The sequence below is a fragment of the Cryptomeria japonica genome, chromosome 6 (genome assembly GCF_030272615.1).
Source record: "Cryptomeria japonica chromosome 6, Sugi_1.0, whole genome shotgun sequence".
Taxonomy (NCBI): Eukaryota; Viridiplantae; Streptophyta; class Pinopsida; order Cupressales; family Cupressaceae; genus Cryptomeria; species Cryptomeria japonica.
The window spans coordinates 120,625,818-120,641,195 of record NC_081410.1 but is presented as its reverse complement, the minus strand read 5'-3'; the positions used below and the strand labels follow the sequence as shown (position 1 = coordinate 120,641,195).

Genomic DNA, 15,378 nt, shown 5'->3' with positions numbered 1-15,378 from the left:
GGCCACTCCATGAATATTGAGCGTGTAAAAGCCTAAGGGAGGTGGATCCCGGTTTGTATAGTTACAAAAGGACAAAGAATGCTGTTTGCAGTAGAAAGGGATGTTCCAGTGTTTGGCAAGTAGTAGATTGTGATCTAATTTTTTTTTAAATTATTGGAATATTTGAGGAAATTTTAATTTTGCAGGTGAATGTTCTAATAATTAGCAATCTAATACTTTCGAGGAGCTATTTTAAAGATTTACAGATTCCCAACATCACGGTCACAACCAAATGGAGGAAAAAAATGTCTTTTCCACGAAAAAAAAAATTGCAGTTTTGAAGAAAAAGTCTTTTCCAAAAGAAAGAATGAAAAAAATTTGAATTTTTATAATCCTACTTCGAATTGTGTCCGTCATAGCCTTTGAACCAATATGACAAATCGATATACAAGATAATTTGGCATTATTAAGGTATTATTCCAACTGTACAAAGTTACAAACACGTCAAACCAGCACTGACTTGAACAGACATACAAATCTTGTCACGATTTTAATATGACAAAAATTATTGCTCTCTTTCCCTCAGTCGTCAATATTGTTGATTCTGATACTGTTTGCACTTCAATATTTCAGTGTAGTCACCATCAATTATTGCTTTCACGTGCTAGCAGTTTCAGGCTGTAGAGAAGTGCCACCACATCTCGACATATTTCCATTAACTTCAGTGTGCAAGTTAAAAACTAGACCTGTACATCGAAAGCCATCTAACTGCCGACATTTAAGATGCAATCATACAATTAAATCCAGCGCACAACTTTGCTTGAAACATGAATCTGCATGTCGGTTAAGGTATATATTCTGCAGAATTGATATCTAACGAGATCTATCAGACCTACACAATTAAACCAATAACAAATTCTGAAATAACAATTGAGAAATTTTCATGCCAAGAAGACTTTTACACTACGTATGAACTACAAGACATTAAGCATATAGCAAATTCAAACGTCAAATACTTACAGAATCGCCTTCATCAAGAGACAATCTTCCAACTCAGATCCCAAATGAATATTTATTTCAACGTGGGCCCGTAAGGGCTGGGACATGGAGCTACAGCAAGATAAGGTAATCGATCGATAATTTCATTAACTGCTTCTAGGCATGTATTCAGCATTGTTTTCTCTATTCGTACCAACCGTGTTGCCACCTGCCTTTTGGGGTCTGTAGTTGGGTCTGCAAGCTGATGCAGTGCAAATATGTTGTAACAAACCACTTTGAATCATATGTTTGGTCGAAAAAGCATAAAGATACAGTTATCCCCACATGAAGGGAATAAATTCTTACCACTCTTTCATCTTCACTAGCAGTTGATGGATAGCCTGCAAGTCGTTCTCTGAAGTAACTAGATAACTGATCTAGAACTGCTCTTTCTGTACATGGACTCACCTGCTCTCGTATTCGAATTGATTGGGAAAAAAATGGATGCTTGTCAGTTTGACTTTCCATTATAAAGGCAATAGATAACCGGTAAGGATAATGAACCACATATAAATCACTATACAGCCAGATAAGAATATTATGTAACCACTAACCACCACCCCAATGCAAAACGTTGGGCTCAATAGCTTCTATAATCTAGAGATGAATATTATGTTTCTGTAACTGGGCAAAGCCAATTAGTAATTTTGAATTTCTTTTTGTGTCAGTAATATAGATCTACTGAACATAATTTTACTTTTGAGCAGCACCAAGAAAAACATGACGTGTATACATATTCCTGAAAGTGAAACTTCTAATATGGTGAGGAATGACACCTCCAGGAGTTTCCTGGAAATTGTAATCCTTGCTTTGGTGAAAATATATATCTAAGAACTGAAGTTTTCAAAAACTACACTTTTTCAATCTCAAAAAAATGATGTATACCAAAGATGGTACAAGATTAGATTTTCCATTTAAGGAATTGAACAATTGTGTCTACCACAGATAGTACAAGATTAGATTTTCCATTTAAGGAATTGAATATTTAACCACATCAAATAAAATATGCCACCATATTGTTATGGGAGCAGCAGCAACAGTCAAAAAAAGCCATAAAAGGATAAAAGGTTCCTATAGTCCATTCCCTACAGGAAGAATTTTTGGAGGACTACAAAGATTGAAGCTGAATCATTAGGTTCGGTTGTAGTGTGAAAAGCAAGCTTGCAAAAAAAATAACAAATACTATCACACTTGCTTGTTCTTAATTGAGCATTAGTTTAGTTCAAAAGACCTTGTTACAAAAGTGACTGTTAATCTCATTTGTCCAAAAAAATCCCTTGTAGAATAGCTATAGGGGCCAGACTAGACAGTCAAAAGGGGGGAATAAACTTGTGGTGGTAGAAACCTTATCTTAAATTCTAAGAGGAATATAAACATGAACAGGATTATAATTAGCCTCTTCATGGCAACCCCACAATCACTCTGGCTGACCTGTTTAATGATAATCAAGGTTTTAGAATTGAATACAACTTTGTGAATCTCAGTTGAGATCAACCAATTCATTTTCAATACTACAAGAAGCTCAAATAGGAGAATTGCAGCCTTAGGCTGAGAAAGTCCTTAGGGCCATGGCAGAGAACGCTTTTGACCTTAGCTTAGGTAGTGAGCACTTTCCAACAAGTTGAAAACATTCGTCTGGCTTTTTCGTTTGCCAGTGGACAAAGCATATGGCATGGGCAAGGAGGGCTCACTCAATGAATGCCCAGCCAATGAGGATCAACCCATAAGTACAATCTGACAACAATAAACGGGTTGGGCATGAGAATCTAAGTCTCCCGATTCAAGTCATTTTCTAAATTCAATGATGGTAAATTTGGAACAGTTTCATCCACAAAAGGGTACAACAAAATTCTTCACCATGTTCACATTATAAAAAATAGGTAGATTTTATTTCGACTTAATATTGTAAAAGGTCAATTTTTATCATGCAAAAGAACAAGAATTATATTATTGTACTTAGGATTAAATTATAACATTATTAGATCGATATTGCAACCCAATACTCATATTAGTTAATTGTTTTATGGACAAGTCTATGTCATAATTCAAAAAATAAGATATTAATTGACCTATCAGTCTGCATTCCATCTTTTGTTTGAAACTTACCGGGCAGACAGGACCTTGCGAGGAAATAACTGACTGCATTTCTGATGGATCTGATACATAGGCTAGTCGCAAATAGGGAAGCATATCTAAGACAGCTTCTTTTTCCCTTCCAATGTAGATCTGCAAAGCAATATGCTCAAATTTTTAAAAATCCATGAAAGAACAAACTCTATTTTCATGAACTTTATATGTTTTTCCTTACATTGAATGTCTGGATGGATAGCTTGCCGTTTCTCTGTGCTATAATTCGTTTATCTTGATAGAGGGGATCTCTTGTATCAAGTGATACCTTTCAAGAAACAAATTATGCATGTCATCTACAACATTTGCCACTGGTGAACTCGTTTAATCTTTTTAATTGACTTTAAAAAAAAATTATCAATTTCATTAAATACATATGCATGCATTCAATAACAGAATTTACCTGAACCACAAGGCGGTCATAGGGGTTATCCTCATCCACAAAACCATAGTTCAGCAACAATCTTTCATTGGGCTGAGGGCCACACCTGCAGGAAGTGCAACTAGATTAGAACTTTGACATTTTGATTTTATCCAAACAGATACATGAAAACCTAAATTTGCTTGATTCAAACAGAACTTATGCTCATGCGGACAATAGACTCCGTACAGATGCTGTAGACTTTATATTCTTATTTACCCCTAGCTTACCAGACAACAATTGACTCTCCTGCTTTGTATGGACGATCCACTTCCAATTGAACAAAGTCGCCCACAGCTTTCAACATTGCCTTACAGTTGCTCTTGTAAGCTAAAAGGGGTGGCCCTAGAGGAACCAAAGCAAACCTTCGTGCTAAACTGACATTCTAACAAGCCACAAATTAAACCAGTCAGACCTGAACCTTTACATAAAAAATATTGATATACAGAAGCATTATTTTTTAATTTTAATTTAAAAAAACAAAAAATGAGCAAATCTTACTGAGAAATTGTCATCATTAATTTATTCTTTTCATCTATGTAGAACATTCAACATATTTTTTTATCAAGTTCAAGCAGTTTTTTCAAATCTTCTACCATCCCTTGCACGTAGCCACTGCTCTATATTTTATAGGTGTCACACAAATCCATTATATAAGTCCATTGGGGATAAAAGAATTGCTTACAGTACGACATTCCCTTCTAGTAGTTACTATTTTAAGATTTCTAACTGAAACTGAAACTGAAACCAAAATCCTGGAGAATCACATTGTCAGTCCCATAGGAGAGTGCAGATTTCTCAGACCTGAATTATGCTAAGTGGGCAAGGAAACCACTCAGCCAACTTAAAGCGAGAATTGACAGCTCTTAACATAAAAAAAAATCTCCTCTTTGACCTCTTCTTGCTCTCTTCTTATTGTCTTCTATATTGACTCTATAATTCATGTTAGTAATAAGGGGTCTTTGGATCACAGCCAAGCCCAAGATTGGATGCCTGTCCCTTGCATTTTTCAGGATTTTATGTCTTTTAAAGGCAGCAAGAAAAAATACTCTCTTTTCAAGGACGATGTGAGTTGAATTTAGAAGACATCATTTTTATTAATACAAATATTATATAGAGAAAGCTTCTAATTCAATTTAGAAGCAAAAATTAGAAGCAACACCAACATAATTAGTTTCTTGTAATGCAATAGCGTTGGAAAATATATTTTTCTTAGAAATGCAGTTGAATTTTGTAATGTCCCCTTTCTAAAATAGGATTTAATAATAAATGATAATAAAATTAAAATATAAATAAATATAATATAGTTAAAAGTTAATTAAATTTAATGAAAGGTCAAGGGGTATGCAATGAAGAGTTGTGATTCCCTCAAACATGAACTATATAAGAGAGAAGATTTCATTTGGAAGGGGATAGGGAGGAAGGAAGAAAGAATGGAGCACAGGAATTAAGGAAGAATTAGAGGAAGAAGATAGGAATAGGAAGAGAATAAGGAAGTGACTCCTTCAAAAGGCAAAATTATGAAGGGTTGCTCTTTCAAAAAGGTGATAATTGTGAAAGGTTGCAACTCTTATGAAGGGTTGAAGAGTTGTACTCCTTAAAAAGGTGGTAATTGCGAAAGGTTGTGACTCTCCCAAAGTTTTATCCTAAGTGTGATATTCCACTATTAAAAAGCTTATTTAGGTAATATTTTTACTTAGGTAGAATAAGATAATGAGTTGCACATTCTCCTTCTTTGATTGAGATTCTACTTTTTCCTTGTCATAAATTTGGAAACTTGGATAAGAAATTTCTTTTTTTGGTTTTCTACCTCTTCATGATCCTCATGGATTTACAATCTTGGAAGCTATATATTGTTGGTGGCTATAAATTGTCATGGATTTGGAATCTTGGAAGCTAGTTATCACCTTGCGCAATGTGAATCTCCTTATATAAGAATTTTTAACTTTAATGTGACACAATGTGTTCAAGAGATTATCCTTAAAAAAATCATATTCATATTACAAATATAAACAAAAATTAGACTACTAGAATCATTAAGAATATTTTGCTATTGATATTGAGAATACTAAGTTTGATAATAAAGTTTAGGGGTTGTGACTCTTTCGAAGGGTGGTAATTGTGAAAGGTTGGGACTCTCTCTCAAGGAGGAGAAATGATGAAGGGTTGTGACTCTTTCGAAGGGTGGTAATTGTGAAAGGTTGTGACTCACTGAAGGGGCAGAAATGAAGGGTTGTGACTCTTTTGAAGGGTGGTAACTGTGAAAGTTTATGACCATTGCAAAGGGCAGACGTGATGAAGAGGTGTAACTCTCCCTCACATTGGAAGATATAAAGGGGAGAAGACTTCATTTGAGGAGGACATCCAAGGGAGATTAATTTGGGGAATCATTTATTATTATTAAAGGCAACAATGAAAAGTGGTGACTTGATTCTTATGAAAGGTGGTGACCCTTTCACCAATAAAGTATAAAGGAGAATTTATTCCAAGCATTGAAGGAACACTTATCAATCATCACTCATGAATCCATCAAGACAAATCCTTCATTCATCTATTAATCATTAATCAAGCAAACAATCATCAAATCCACATCAATCATCACTTCATTTTGGGATCAAGAAAACAAACAATTCAGCAATCAAGTTCATTCAATCATCAGCCACCAATATATCAAACTAACATCCATTGCATTGTCACTCATCAATCAGATCACAGAGTTTTAGATATAACTTGCATTCAGAAATAAAGCAGCCATTTATATTTAGCAGAATAATTGGAATGCAACATGATTAAGCCTATTATTTAATCTCTTATATGAATGATTAATTTATTTATTTGATTAACTTCACAATCGACTAAAGTGTTAGAACTAATAATCATTCATCAGATTTAATAGAGCAATCTTATTAGAAACGGGCAAGGGAACACAATAGGGATGCAAGAGTACGGCTCCTATCCATTAAGTGGACGCCCATTGGGTTGGTTGCTTGTGGGCCAAGGTGTTGGATTGAGTTAGTTGCTTGTCCAATGCTCTTGGGCTTAATTGTGGAGGATGGTCTCCTGCCATCCTATGGTGTTTTCCCCTCAAGTTTCTAGTATGGTTGAAGCTATAGTGTGCTTGTTTACAAATAGGAATCTTCATTATCATTTTGTTTAATTATTAATTGATTATTCTCCTAAATTCAATTGCTATTGTGTAATTTAGTGATAGAATGCTCTTGTAAAAGTTGTATTTTTGGATTAGTCATTCTTTTGGGCAAAATTAGGTATATCCCAAAGGGGACATTACAAATTTATAGTAACAATGCACAACACATGTAAATATTACTGTATGGTAGCATTCAGAACAACAGTCACTAACCAAAGATTGTAAATAGTAAATATAATATTATAAACTAATACTTAGTAAATTGTAAGAAGTCATCAGTTCAAAATATTTGGCTGTAGCCAAATTTTCAATTGACAGGTATCTCACCCCTGATCACGGTCAAGTTGTGGGGCATGATTATGATTTTGTATAATACTAGGAAAAAATATTTGACCATAGTGCTTACTGAACCGCATATAGAGGATAGTAGAAATGGCAAAAGTAGTTAATTAAGTTTATATTTAGATGAGGTTCCACAAGCAACATAAGGGAACCCTTGAGTAAATATCTAAAACTAGGCATGATTATGATTTTGTATAATACTAGGAAAAAAAATTTGACCATAGTGCTTACTGAACCGCATATAGAGGATAGTAGAAATGGCAAAAGTAGTTAATTAAGTTTATATTTAGATGAGGTTCCACAAGCAACATAAGGGAACCCTTGAGTAAATATCTGAAACTGCTTATATAACACTAAACATCTGGAAAAAAATTAAAATTGATATGATTTGTGTGAATCTATCTTAACTGCAAAATGCAACGCTGTTGAGTTATAGCACTGCTATGATAGTAGAAAGAGATTCATCTCTGGTCATGATAAATTACACACAACGTAGCGTTGTCCACTTCCATTAGACGTACAAATCATTAACTCCTGAATGTCTATGGACAAAATAGGCCAAAAGTAGTTGATCAACAATTTCAAAATAAATATTATTGGACCTTCTGAACAACAACCAACATCCACCAGCCTTAGGTTTTGCTAAAGGAAAGGCCGGTTACCATTGACTTTCAATAAACTACTATCTATATATAACTTTACAAAGAGGGGTTTTAACTCCTCCACCAACTGGCTTTGTAAAATTAGACTTTGACAGCACAGTTAACGGCAATCCAAGCTCAAAAGGTGGAGGTGGAGTTTTAGAGTGAGAATTCTTAATAACTGTTAATCTATATAATGGATGTTAGGTGTGATACTAACAACCAAGTAAAAGTAATGGCTATCCTAAAGGCCATCCAGATAACAGTCATAAGGGGGATGAAGATTTTGGTCATTGAAAGTGATTCTCAAATTATATTCAATGTAATGAAAGATTGTCTTATGTTGGCAGTTAAAAGCAATAACTGGAGATGCCAAGTGGCTTTCACGTAAATGTGATCTCATCACCTATACGCTATAACCATAGGAAAGGCAATATGGTAGCAAATCCCACACCAAATTCTGGGGTTGGAATCCTTCCTTTTGAGGGTGATCTTGTTAAGTTCTGAGAAACAGCCTTTCCAGACACTTATCTAAGAGAGATCTCTTTCGCAGCTTCTTCCCTTGACCCAATCCTTTCATTGACTCTTACCTACCAAACACTCCCGTTCCCTAACCCCATTTGACGTTCCTTTCCCTTGGCCCAATGCATTGATATATTTTTGGGCTAGAATGATGGTATTTACTTCTCTTAATGGCCACTAAAATTATCATTAATACAACTACTTTTTACACTCGACAATGAATAGTCAGGGCAAAATAATCATTAAAAAAGGTGGAATGGTGACATGTAGCCTTCACAACACTTGATAAATGGCAACAAAAATCCAAGGCAGGCCCCACTTTGACTGCTCTCTATAAGGTAATTTGTGTAAAAAGTCGGTCAAGTGTGCCTTACTTCTACTTCAAAATTGGAATCTTCTCTGATCAGTAAAATCATCCCTATCGAGTCCTCTCTTCTTCAATAGCTGAGAATGAGAGAAAATGCGGCAATAGGATAATATGTAGCATTTTTTTCTCCTATGCATTAAAGTTTCAGTTTTAAAGAAGCACAAGAATTTCTATTATTTTTTTTAATTTTCAGCTTTTATTAATTGACCTATATAATAAATATTTAAGGATTAGGCAGGTGTATTGTCATGCCGATTGGCTTAATTATGTTTAATAAGAAAAATTTAGACAAATCAATGTAAATAAGCAGGAGAGAGGAAACAGAAGTTTTCAGCTGGTTTGACTTGACTGACTTCAACGATGTCATCCTGTTAAATATATTTTAAACTAGATTGCAATAGATCATATAATATAGATGATTCGAAGAGGTCATAATTTTTAGATGATATCACTATCTTCCTTGTCCTCTAAGCAGCACATTCATCTAGCTTCTATCGTATGGTTGTTTTCCATCCTTCCAAAGATGTAGTGGACAACTTCACAGTTAAGGCTTGTTCTGGGGCACAACATGTAGTGCCCCAGAACAAGGCAAGGAGCAGCTGCTACAAGACAAGGGAGGGTTACTTTGTTACAAACTGCCACTAAATTCAGTAATCGCCAAAGGAATTAGAGATGCTGGATGAGACAAACTACATCAGGTCTAAAAGACAGACAGATACCAAATAAAAGAAAGGAAGGAAGGTAAATAGGCAGCACTTCAAATGATGAAGGAATAATAAAAGCATTTTTCAAGGGGCAATAAAAGCGTTTTTCAAGGGGTATTGGGAGAGTGATGATTGTTGGAGCAAGATTATATTTTAGAGAGGTATGCAAGGTGATGGAAGGCTTTTTGGTGAAAACGTTATTTATTTTACTTGTGGAATATGAACTAAGGATTCGACAATCTGAGGACAATACCCCTAAAGATCAGAAATTAAAAGGACGAAAATGATTAATTTCTATTGTCAAGTTAGTGAACAAAAACCCTTAACTTAGGCAAAAATTTAGGAACATTACAAATGGATTTATACAAAAAGAGATCACTGCATATTTGAACGAAAAACTACAGCAGAAGCTAAAAGGATGAGTTTTATATTTTCAAGAGACACAGAAGCTTTAAACCTAAATTATAGAATTAAAATTATAAATTTTAAGATAAAATATCATTTATAATTAACTATGCAATTATTATTGTGAGTTAAAATTATTTAAGGCAAAATTAAGAAATTATTTAAGGCAACATTACAACTGGTAGCAAAGCAGCAGTCCTACCAGCCCACAGGTCTAAATACAGTTTATGCAGTGGAGCCAAAGAGATCAGAGGGCCTTGGAGTGAGTAAAAAAAAGTCTAGAGGCTAGCAACCAAATTAAAGGTAGAGGAAAGAATGAGATGGCCAATTGAGAAGAAGAACGAGAGAATGAGTGGAAGGCTTATATGCAAAGGCAAGAACAAACAACACAATTGCTCCTTCAAGGAGCTTTAGAATATGAACAATACAGTCAGTTACCTTAGGCCTACACAAACTAATGGAGGAGAAAGTAGTGATTCAGATCATTCAAGGTCAGATATAACAATAGAACTCCACTTGGATCACTAACCAGAATCACACAACCCACATTTTTACCTAGAGCTGAGCAGCCATAGGAAGAGAAAGAACCAAAAGTGGCAGCAAGTGACTTTGATGAGAGCATAGACGAATACTCAAGACTTGATCCAGATATCAGAAGACAAATTCCACTTATACAATTTCATAATGCAAAATCAAGGAATATTTCAAAAAGAGAAAAAAGACAAACCAACAGAGGTTTGTAGCAAAGGTTAAGTGAGTTGACTCTTCCAACTTTTGATGGTTTAGGGAAGTTCATTGCACAAGCATGGGTCCAGTCTTCCAGATACCTTTTTCTTAGCCCCATGATAGAAGATGAAGCAGTTAAATTTGCCATTCTTTGCTTAAAGGGTACAGCACTAAGTGTTGGCATCATGGGCTAATCACGCAAGAACATCAACAAGTCGTGACATACTAAGTTACGGATTTGGGTTTGCGGGTTCAATCCATGGGTTCAAGTAAAAAAAATTGGGGATGGGTTCGTCCATACAAAAACATATAAACTAGAAATATATACATATTCGCAGCGATAATTAAGTTTAAAGTTAAATTTGCCATTCTTTGCTCAAAGGGTACAGCACTAAGTGTTGGCATCATGGGCTAATCACGCAAGAACATCAACAAATCGTGACATACTAAGTTACGGATTTGGGTTTGCGGGTTCAATTCATGGGTTCAAGTAAAAAAAATTGGGGATGGGTTCATCCATACAAAAACATATAAACTAGAAATATATACATATTCGCAGCGATAATTAAGTTTAAAGTTAAATTTGCCATTCTTTGCTTAAAGGGTACAGCACTAAGTGTTGGCATCATGGGCTAATCACGCAAGAACATCAACAAATCGTGACATACTAAGTTACGGATTTGGGTTTGCGGATTCAATTCATGGGTTCAAGTAAAAAAAATTGGGGATGGGTTCGTCCATACAAAAACATATAAATTAGAAATATATACATATTCGCAGCGATAATTAAGTTTAAAATACACCACCAGACTAATAGTCAAATAGCATAGCAAAATTGGGCTAGGGGCCTAGCTCGATTGGTGAGAGCTTCAAGTGGTAAAGCACAAGGTCACAGGGTCTAGTCTCCCCCCAGCCCACATGGTATTGGAGGACATGTCGCGCCAGCGTCATTGGTCACATTGAAAATTTTACCAAGCGCACTACAGTTTATAGGGGGTGCTATACCCGATTCCTGCAGTCTAAAAAAAATAATAACATAGCAAAGTACACCACCATATTAATAGTCAAATATTAATCAAACTGACTTCCCTAATATGTATTAAAGTTCAATAAAAATAATGTCAAGTTCAACAATCAAACACTATTGTTCAAATATCATATGGGTCATCAAAAATATCATCATCCTCCATAATAGATGATTTATATTGTGATAAATTAGAAGAACCACAAATAGTGCCAGTGGCACTAGCATTGGCACTAGCACTCTCGTGCTCACTCAATACGCTCCGTCTCAATATCCCACTTCTTTGTCTCCCCTTGTTTGTAGGCACCTTGTTTGTGTGTAAGGAGTTGCAAGTTTAAATGAACAAACACCAAGTCCCTTGCCTTTTTTGAGTGAAGTCTATTCCACATTATTGAGTGAATGGAATATGTGCTCCGATTTCTCTTAGATGAAGATGAACTAGCAACCTATCAAAACAAAATTAGAGAGTCGAGAGTTACAAAATTCCAAAATTTAAATGATAAAATTAAAATATAAATAAAACTTATAGGAAAGATTTTTTTAAAATAAAACTTACTTGCAATAAAATTTTGATCATGTTTTGATCATAAGAGGTTGTAGGTGTGTGTATGATTCTCCATGGAATTACCACAACGAAAATAGACCATATACTTGTCCCAAAGAGCATCAACACCACAATCGTTTGTGCTTGCAAAACCCATGAACTCAGCCCTCGCTGCATCTTGCATGTCACGATTACTAAAGAGTTTGCGAAGTGTTGCCTTGTACCCTTGAGCAACTTCAAGATCTCTATATGGGGGAACTCTTGTACAAACAAAAAGGAGATAAGAAATATAATATTTGTAACCTAATGCAAAGGCAAGAAGATGCAACAGAGTGGTCATATTGTTCCATCTCTCTACCATGATTTGGTGTAATCTTTGAAGAATTTTTCTTTGAGATTTTTCTCTTTTGCATTTATGATGACTTTCATCTTCTCAATCATTGAGTTGATGCCACCATATACCTCACCCAAACAAGGCCTATCCATGTCAGTATAACAGATCATGCTCAATATGGACTCTAGAAAATTGAAGAGATACTCAACATGATCCAACCAATTGTCAACTAGGATCATTTGTTTAATCTTTGCTGCCCTTGTAGTGTTATATTGACTCCATATGGACCAATTTGGGCTGATTACCATGTTAGATAATGTCTCACAAACCATCAAAAGTCGTCTCAACAAAATTGTGTTGGAGGCAAAACGGGTCTCAACAACCTATTTCAAAATCAAAATAAATAAAAATTAAATTTACAAAAATTCAAATTGAAAATTTTACTAGAGTAGAACATATTTATTATTTAATTTACCTTCAGCAGCTCCAATCTCGAGAGTTCTAAATATGCCTTGTGACATATGGTGGTTGCTAACGAACCTTTGTATCTCTTCAGTCTCAACATAAGCCTATTTGATCCATTCAATTTTGGTGCCATACTTTTTAGGATTAGGTTGAGGGAGTGGACAGCACAATGTGTCCAAAAGATTGTGTTCATAACATTCCTGAACCAATAACACAGCAGCCCTGCAATTTTTGGCATTGTTTGTTATAATTTGCACAACATTTCAAGGGCCCAGTTCCTCAATGGCTTGGCAAAGAATGTTGGCAATAATTGCACCATCCTTCATCTCTCCTTCATAATCCAATGTTTTCAAAAATTAGGGGGCAATGCAATAACATTCATCAATGGGCAATTTTTTGCATCTTTCCATCCATCAAATACTAATGCATCTTTGTTCAATAAGTTAGTATGCAAACAACATTGAATGCCACTCCATTTAAATAGACACATGCATCTATGTCTTGATCAGAAATCTCTCTAGACTCATTGTGAAATGTCATTTCCAACTGTCCCTTTGATCTCTTATGTGTAGAGGTCATAGGTTGTTATTCAGGTAGGGACAAAAATGGATGGCCCTCTATAGGTTGAAGATGAGAAGGCGATGGAGGGGCCTTCATCCTTCAATCCTTCTAAAACTTTAGCTAAGGATAACTTACAACTTTTTTCCTTGTTGCTTGGTCTACTTTTGCTTGCTATTCAATATATGCCAAGACATGTTCCTCTAGAAGGCCTTTAGCATTTGGGTCTAGTACGCCAAGACAATATTTGATGCCTTGTTTAGGGTAAAGCACAAATGAACTTTCACTAAACTGGATGAGCTTGAATATTTTGCTTTGTAATGACCACAAATCCAAATGTAACCTTTGTTTTCTAGAAATTGTTGTACAATTTCAATATATTCCGGAGGGCTTTCACTCCACTGAACGAGCTCAAATATTTTGATTTGTAATGACCACAAATCCAAATGTAACCTCTACTGCCTCGAAGTTGTTGTACCATCTCAAAATATTCCCAAAGGCAGCAACGTGGGTTTGTTTTGAAGCAGGATTGGCTCCCAAAGCTAGAAACAGTTGTCATTTTAACACCTAAGACAATAAGTTCAATAAACAACACATTTGAAACAAACCAAAAAAAAAACTTTGAAACAAAACAAGAGAGTTCAATTGTGAAAAAAAATGTAAGGGGAAAAAAACCAAAAACTTCAAAAAACCTACCTCTTTTGAAGAAATCTTCCTCAACAATCTCTTTGCAACAAACCAACACTTGCAAATGCATAGGAATAACATAACAACCAGCTTGGAGCATTCAATGATCAATCTTCAACTCTATTCGTGCAATGGCAAGCAAAAAAATAAATTGAACAATGGAGCAAAATATTTTTGTTTTTCATTCACAATAGTAACAAATGAGTTAGGTTTTGACATTTAGATGTTTTGTATGGAAAGAATTAGGGTTGGGGGGGCAAAGTCACCTATTTGGATTAAAAACGAATTAAAAAAAAAAAAATTTAAAATAGTTTTGTGCCAAATTTGACAGACAAGTAATCTGGGGACAAAATTTGTCCCGAGTTCACCCGAGTTTGACAAGGCCAAACCCACAAGCTGTGGCCAGTAACCATCCGACCCACGGTGAACCGGCCCGATACCCTGGAACGAGACACAAGTCCATTTCTAGGCGAACTGGTAATGTAAGTGACATATGTTGACTTCAAACAAAGGCTCATATACAGATTTGATAAGAAAGACTTGAAGATGCAATTTAGGGAGTTGACAAGATAAGGCAGCAAGGTACAATAGAAAAATATGTAGCAAAATCTCAAAAGATTTCTATCATGGTGTCAAATATTATTGAGAGGAGACACATTTATTGAAGGGCTATTGGAGACACTTCAGGGTCTCGTTTGAGCTTTGGAGCCATCATCTCTACAAGATGCTATTCGAAGGACTTTGACATTGGAAGATTCAACAACCAAGAACAAATTCTACCCCAAAAATGCACAAATAGAGTAGCATAAGAAACCCTTCCAAAAAGATAACCCTCAACCAGTAAATTTGCCTACAAAACCAAACAAGGGTGAAGAAACTAAGAATGAGTTTCGAAGAAAGGAGTTGTACTTTTCTTGTAGAAAGCCATGGGAGCTAGGCCATAAATGCCTATAGAAGGGACAAATACACTATATAGAGGTTCGTCCCGAGGTGGACTCAAAGACCAAAGGAATTGAACCTAAGGCTATGACTAATGAGACAGAGTACAAAAGCAAAAAAGAGAAGATTCTAAGAGGCACTCTTGCTACTCTTTTTGGAGCACCCAAGTACAATGCTTTGAGAGTTCAAGGAGTTTTGCAAGGTCACAAGGAGATTGTGCTAATTGATAGTGGGGCCACTCATGATTTTCTAGATGCAAAATTGGTTTCCAAGAAAGGTTTATATACAAAAAAGTTTGGCGGGTTTAATGTTATGCTTGAAGATGGCCATATCATTCCTTGCAGGGGAGGAGACTAAAACAGCCCAAGGAGGATTTATACATTGTGGGATTAGGAAAAATTGATATA

At 35.4% G+C, this 15,378-nt stretch overlaps 1 protein-coding gene across 3 annotated transcripts in view; it reads right to left on the bottom strand.

Moving 5' to 3' along the window:
* Nucleotides 1-412: 412 nt before the first annotated feature.
* LOC131053724 (fructose-bisphosphate aldolase-lysine N-methyltransferase, chloroplastic) overlaps nt 413-15,378 on the bottom strand; it is a 32,404-nt gene continuing 17,438 nt past the window's right edge. The window contains exons 6-12 of one of the 3 annotated variants that reach the window (XM_057988341.2): nt 3,796-3,950; nt 3,548-3,632; nt 3,326-3,412; nt 3,124-3,243; nt 1,324-1,425; nt 1,000-1,219; nt 413-871 (exon numbers count right to left, since the gene is read on the bottom strand). In XM_057988341.2, coding sequence (XP_057844324.2) covers nt 1,052-1,219; nt 1,324-1,425; nt 3,124-3,243; nt 3,326-3,412; nt 3,548-3,632; nt 3,796-3,950 — 717 coding nt within the window. In that variant the 3' untranslated portion in view covers nt 413-871; nt 1,000-1,051. The remainder of the gene's footprint in view (nt 872-999; nt 1,220-1,323; nt 1,426-3,123; nt 3,244-3,325; nt 3,413-3,547; nt 3,633-3,795; nt 3,951-15,378) is intronic. The other 2 variants (XM_057988342.2, XM_057988343.2) reach the window with 2 other exon arrangements.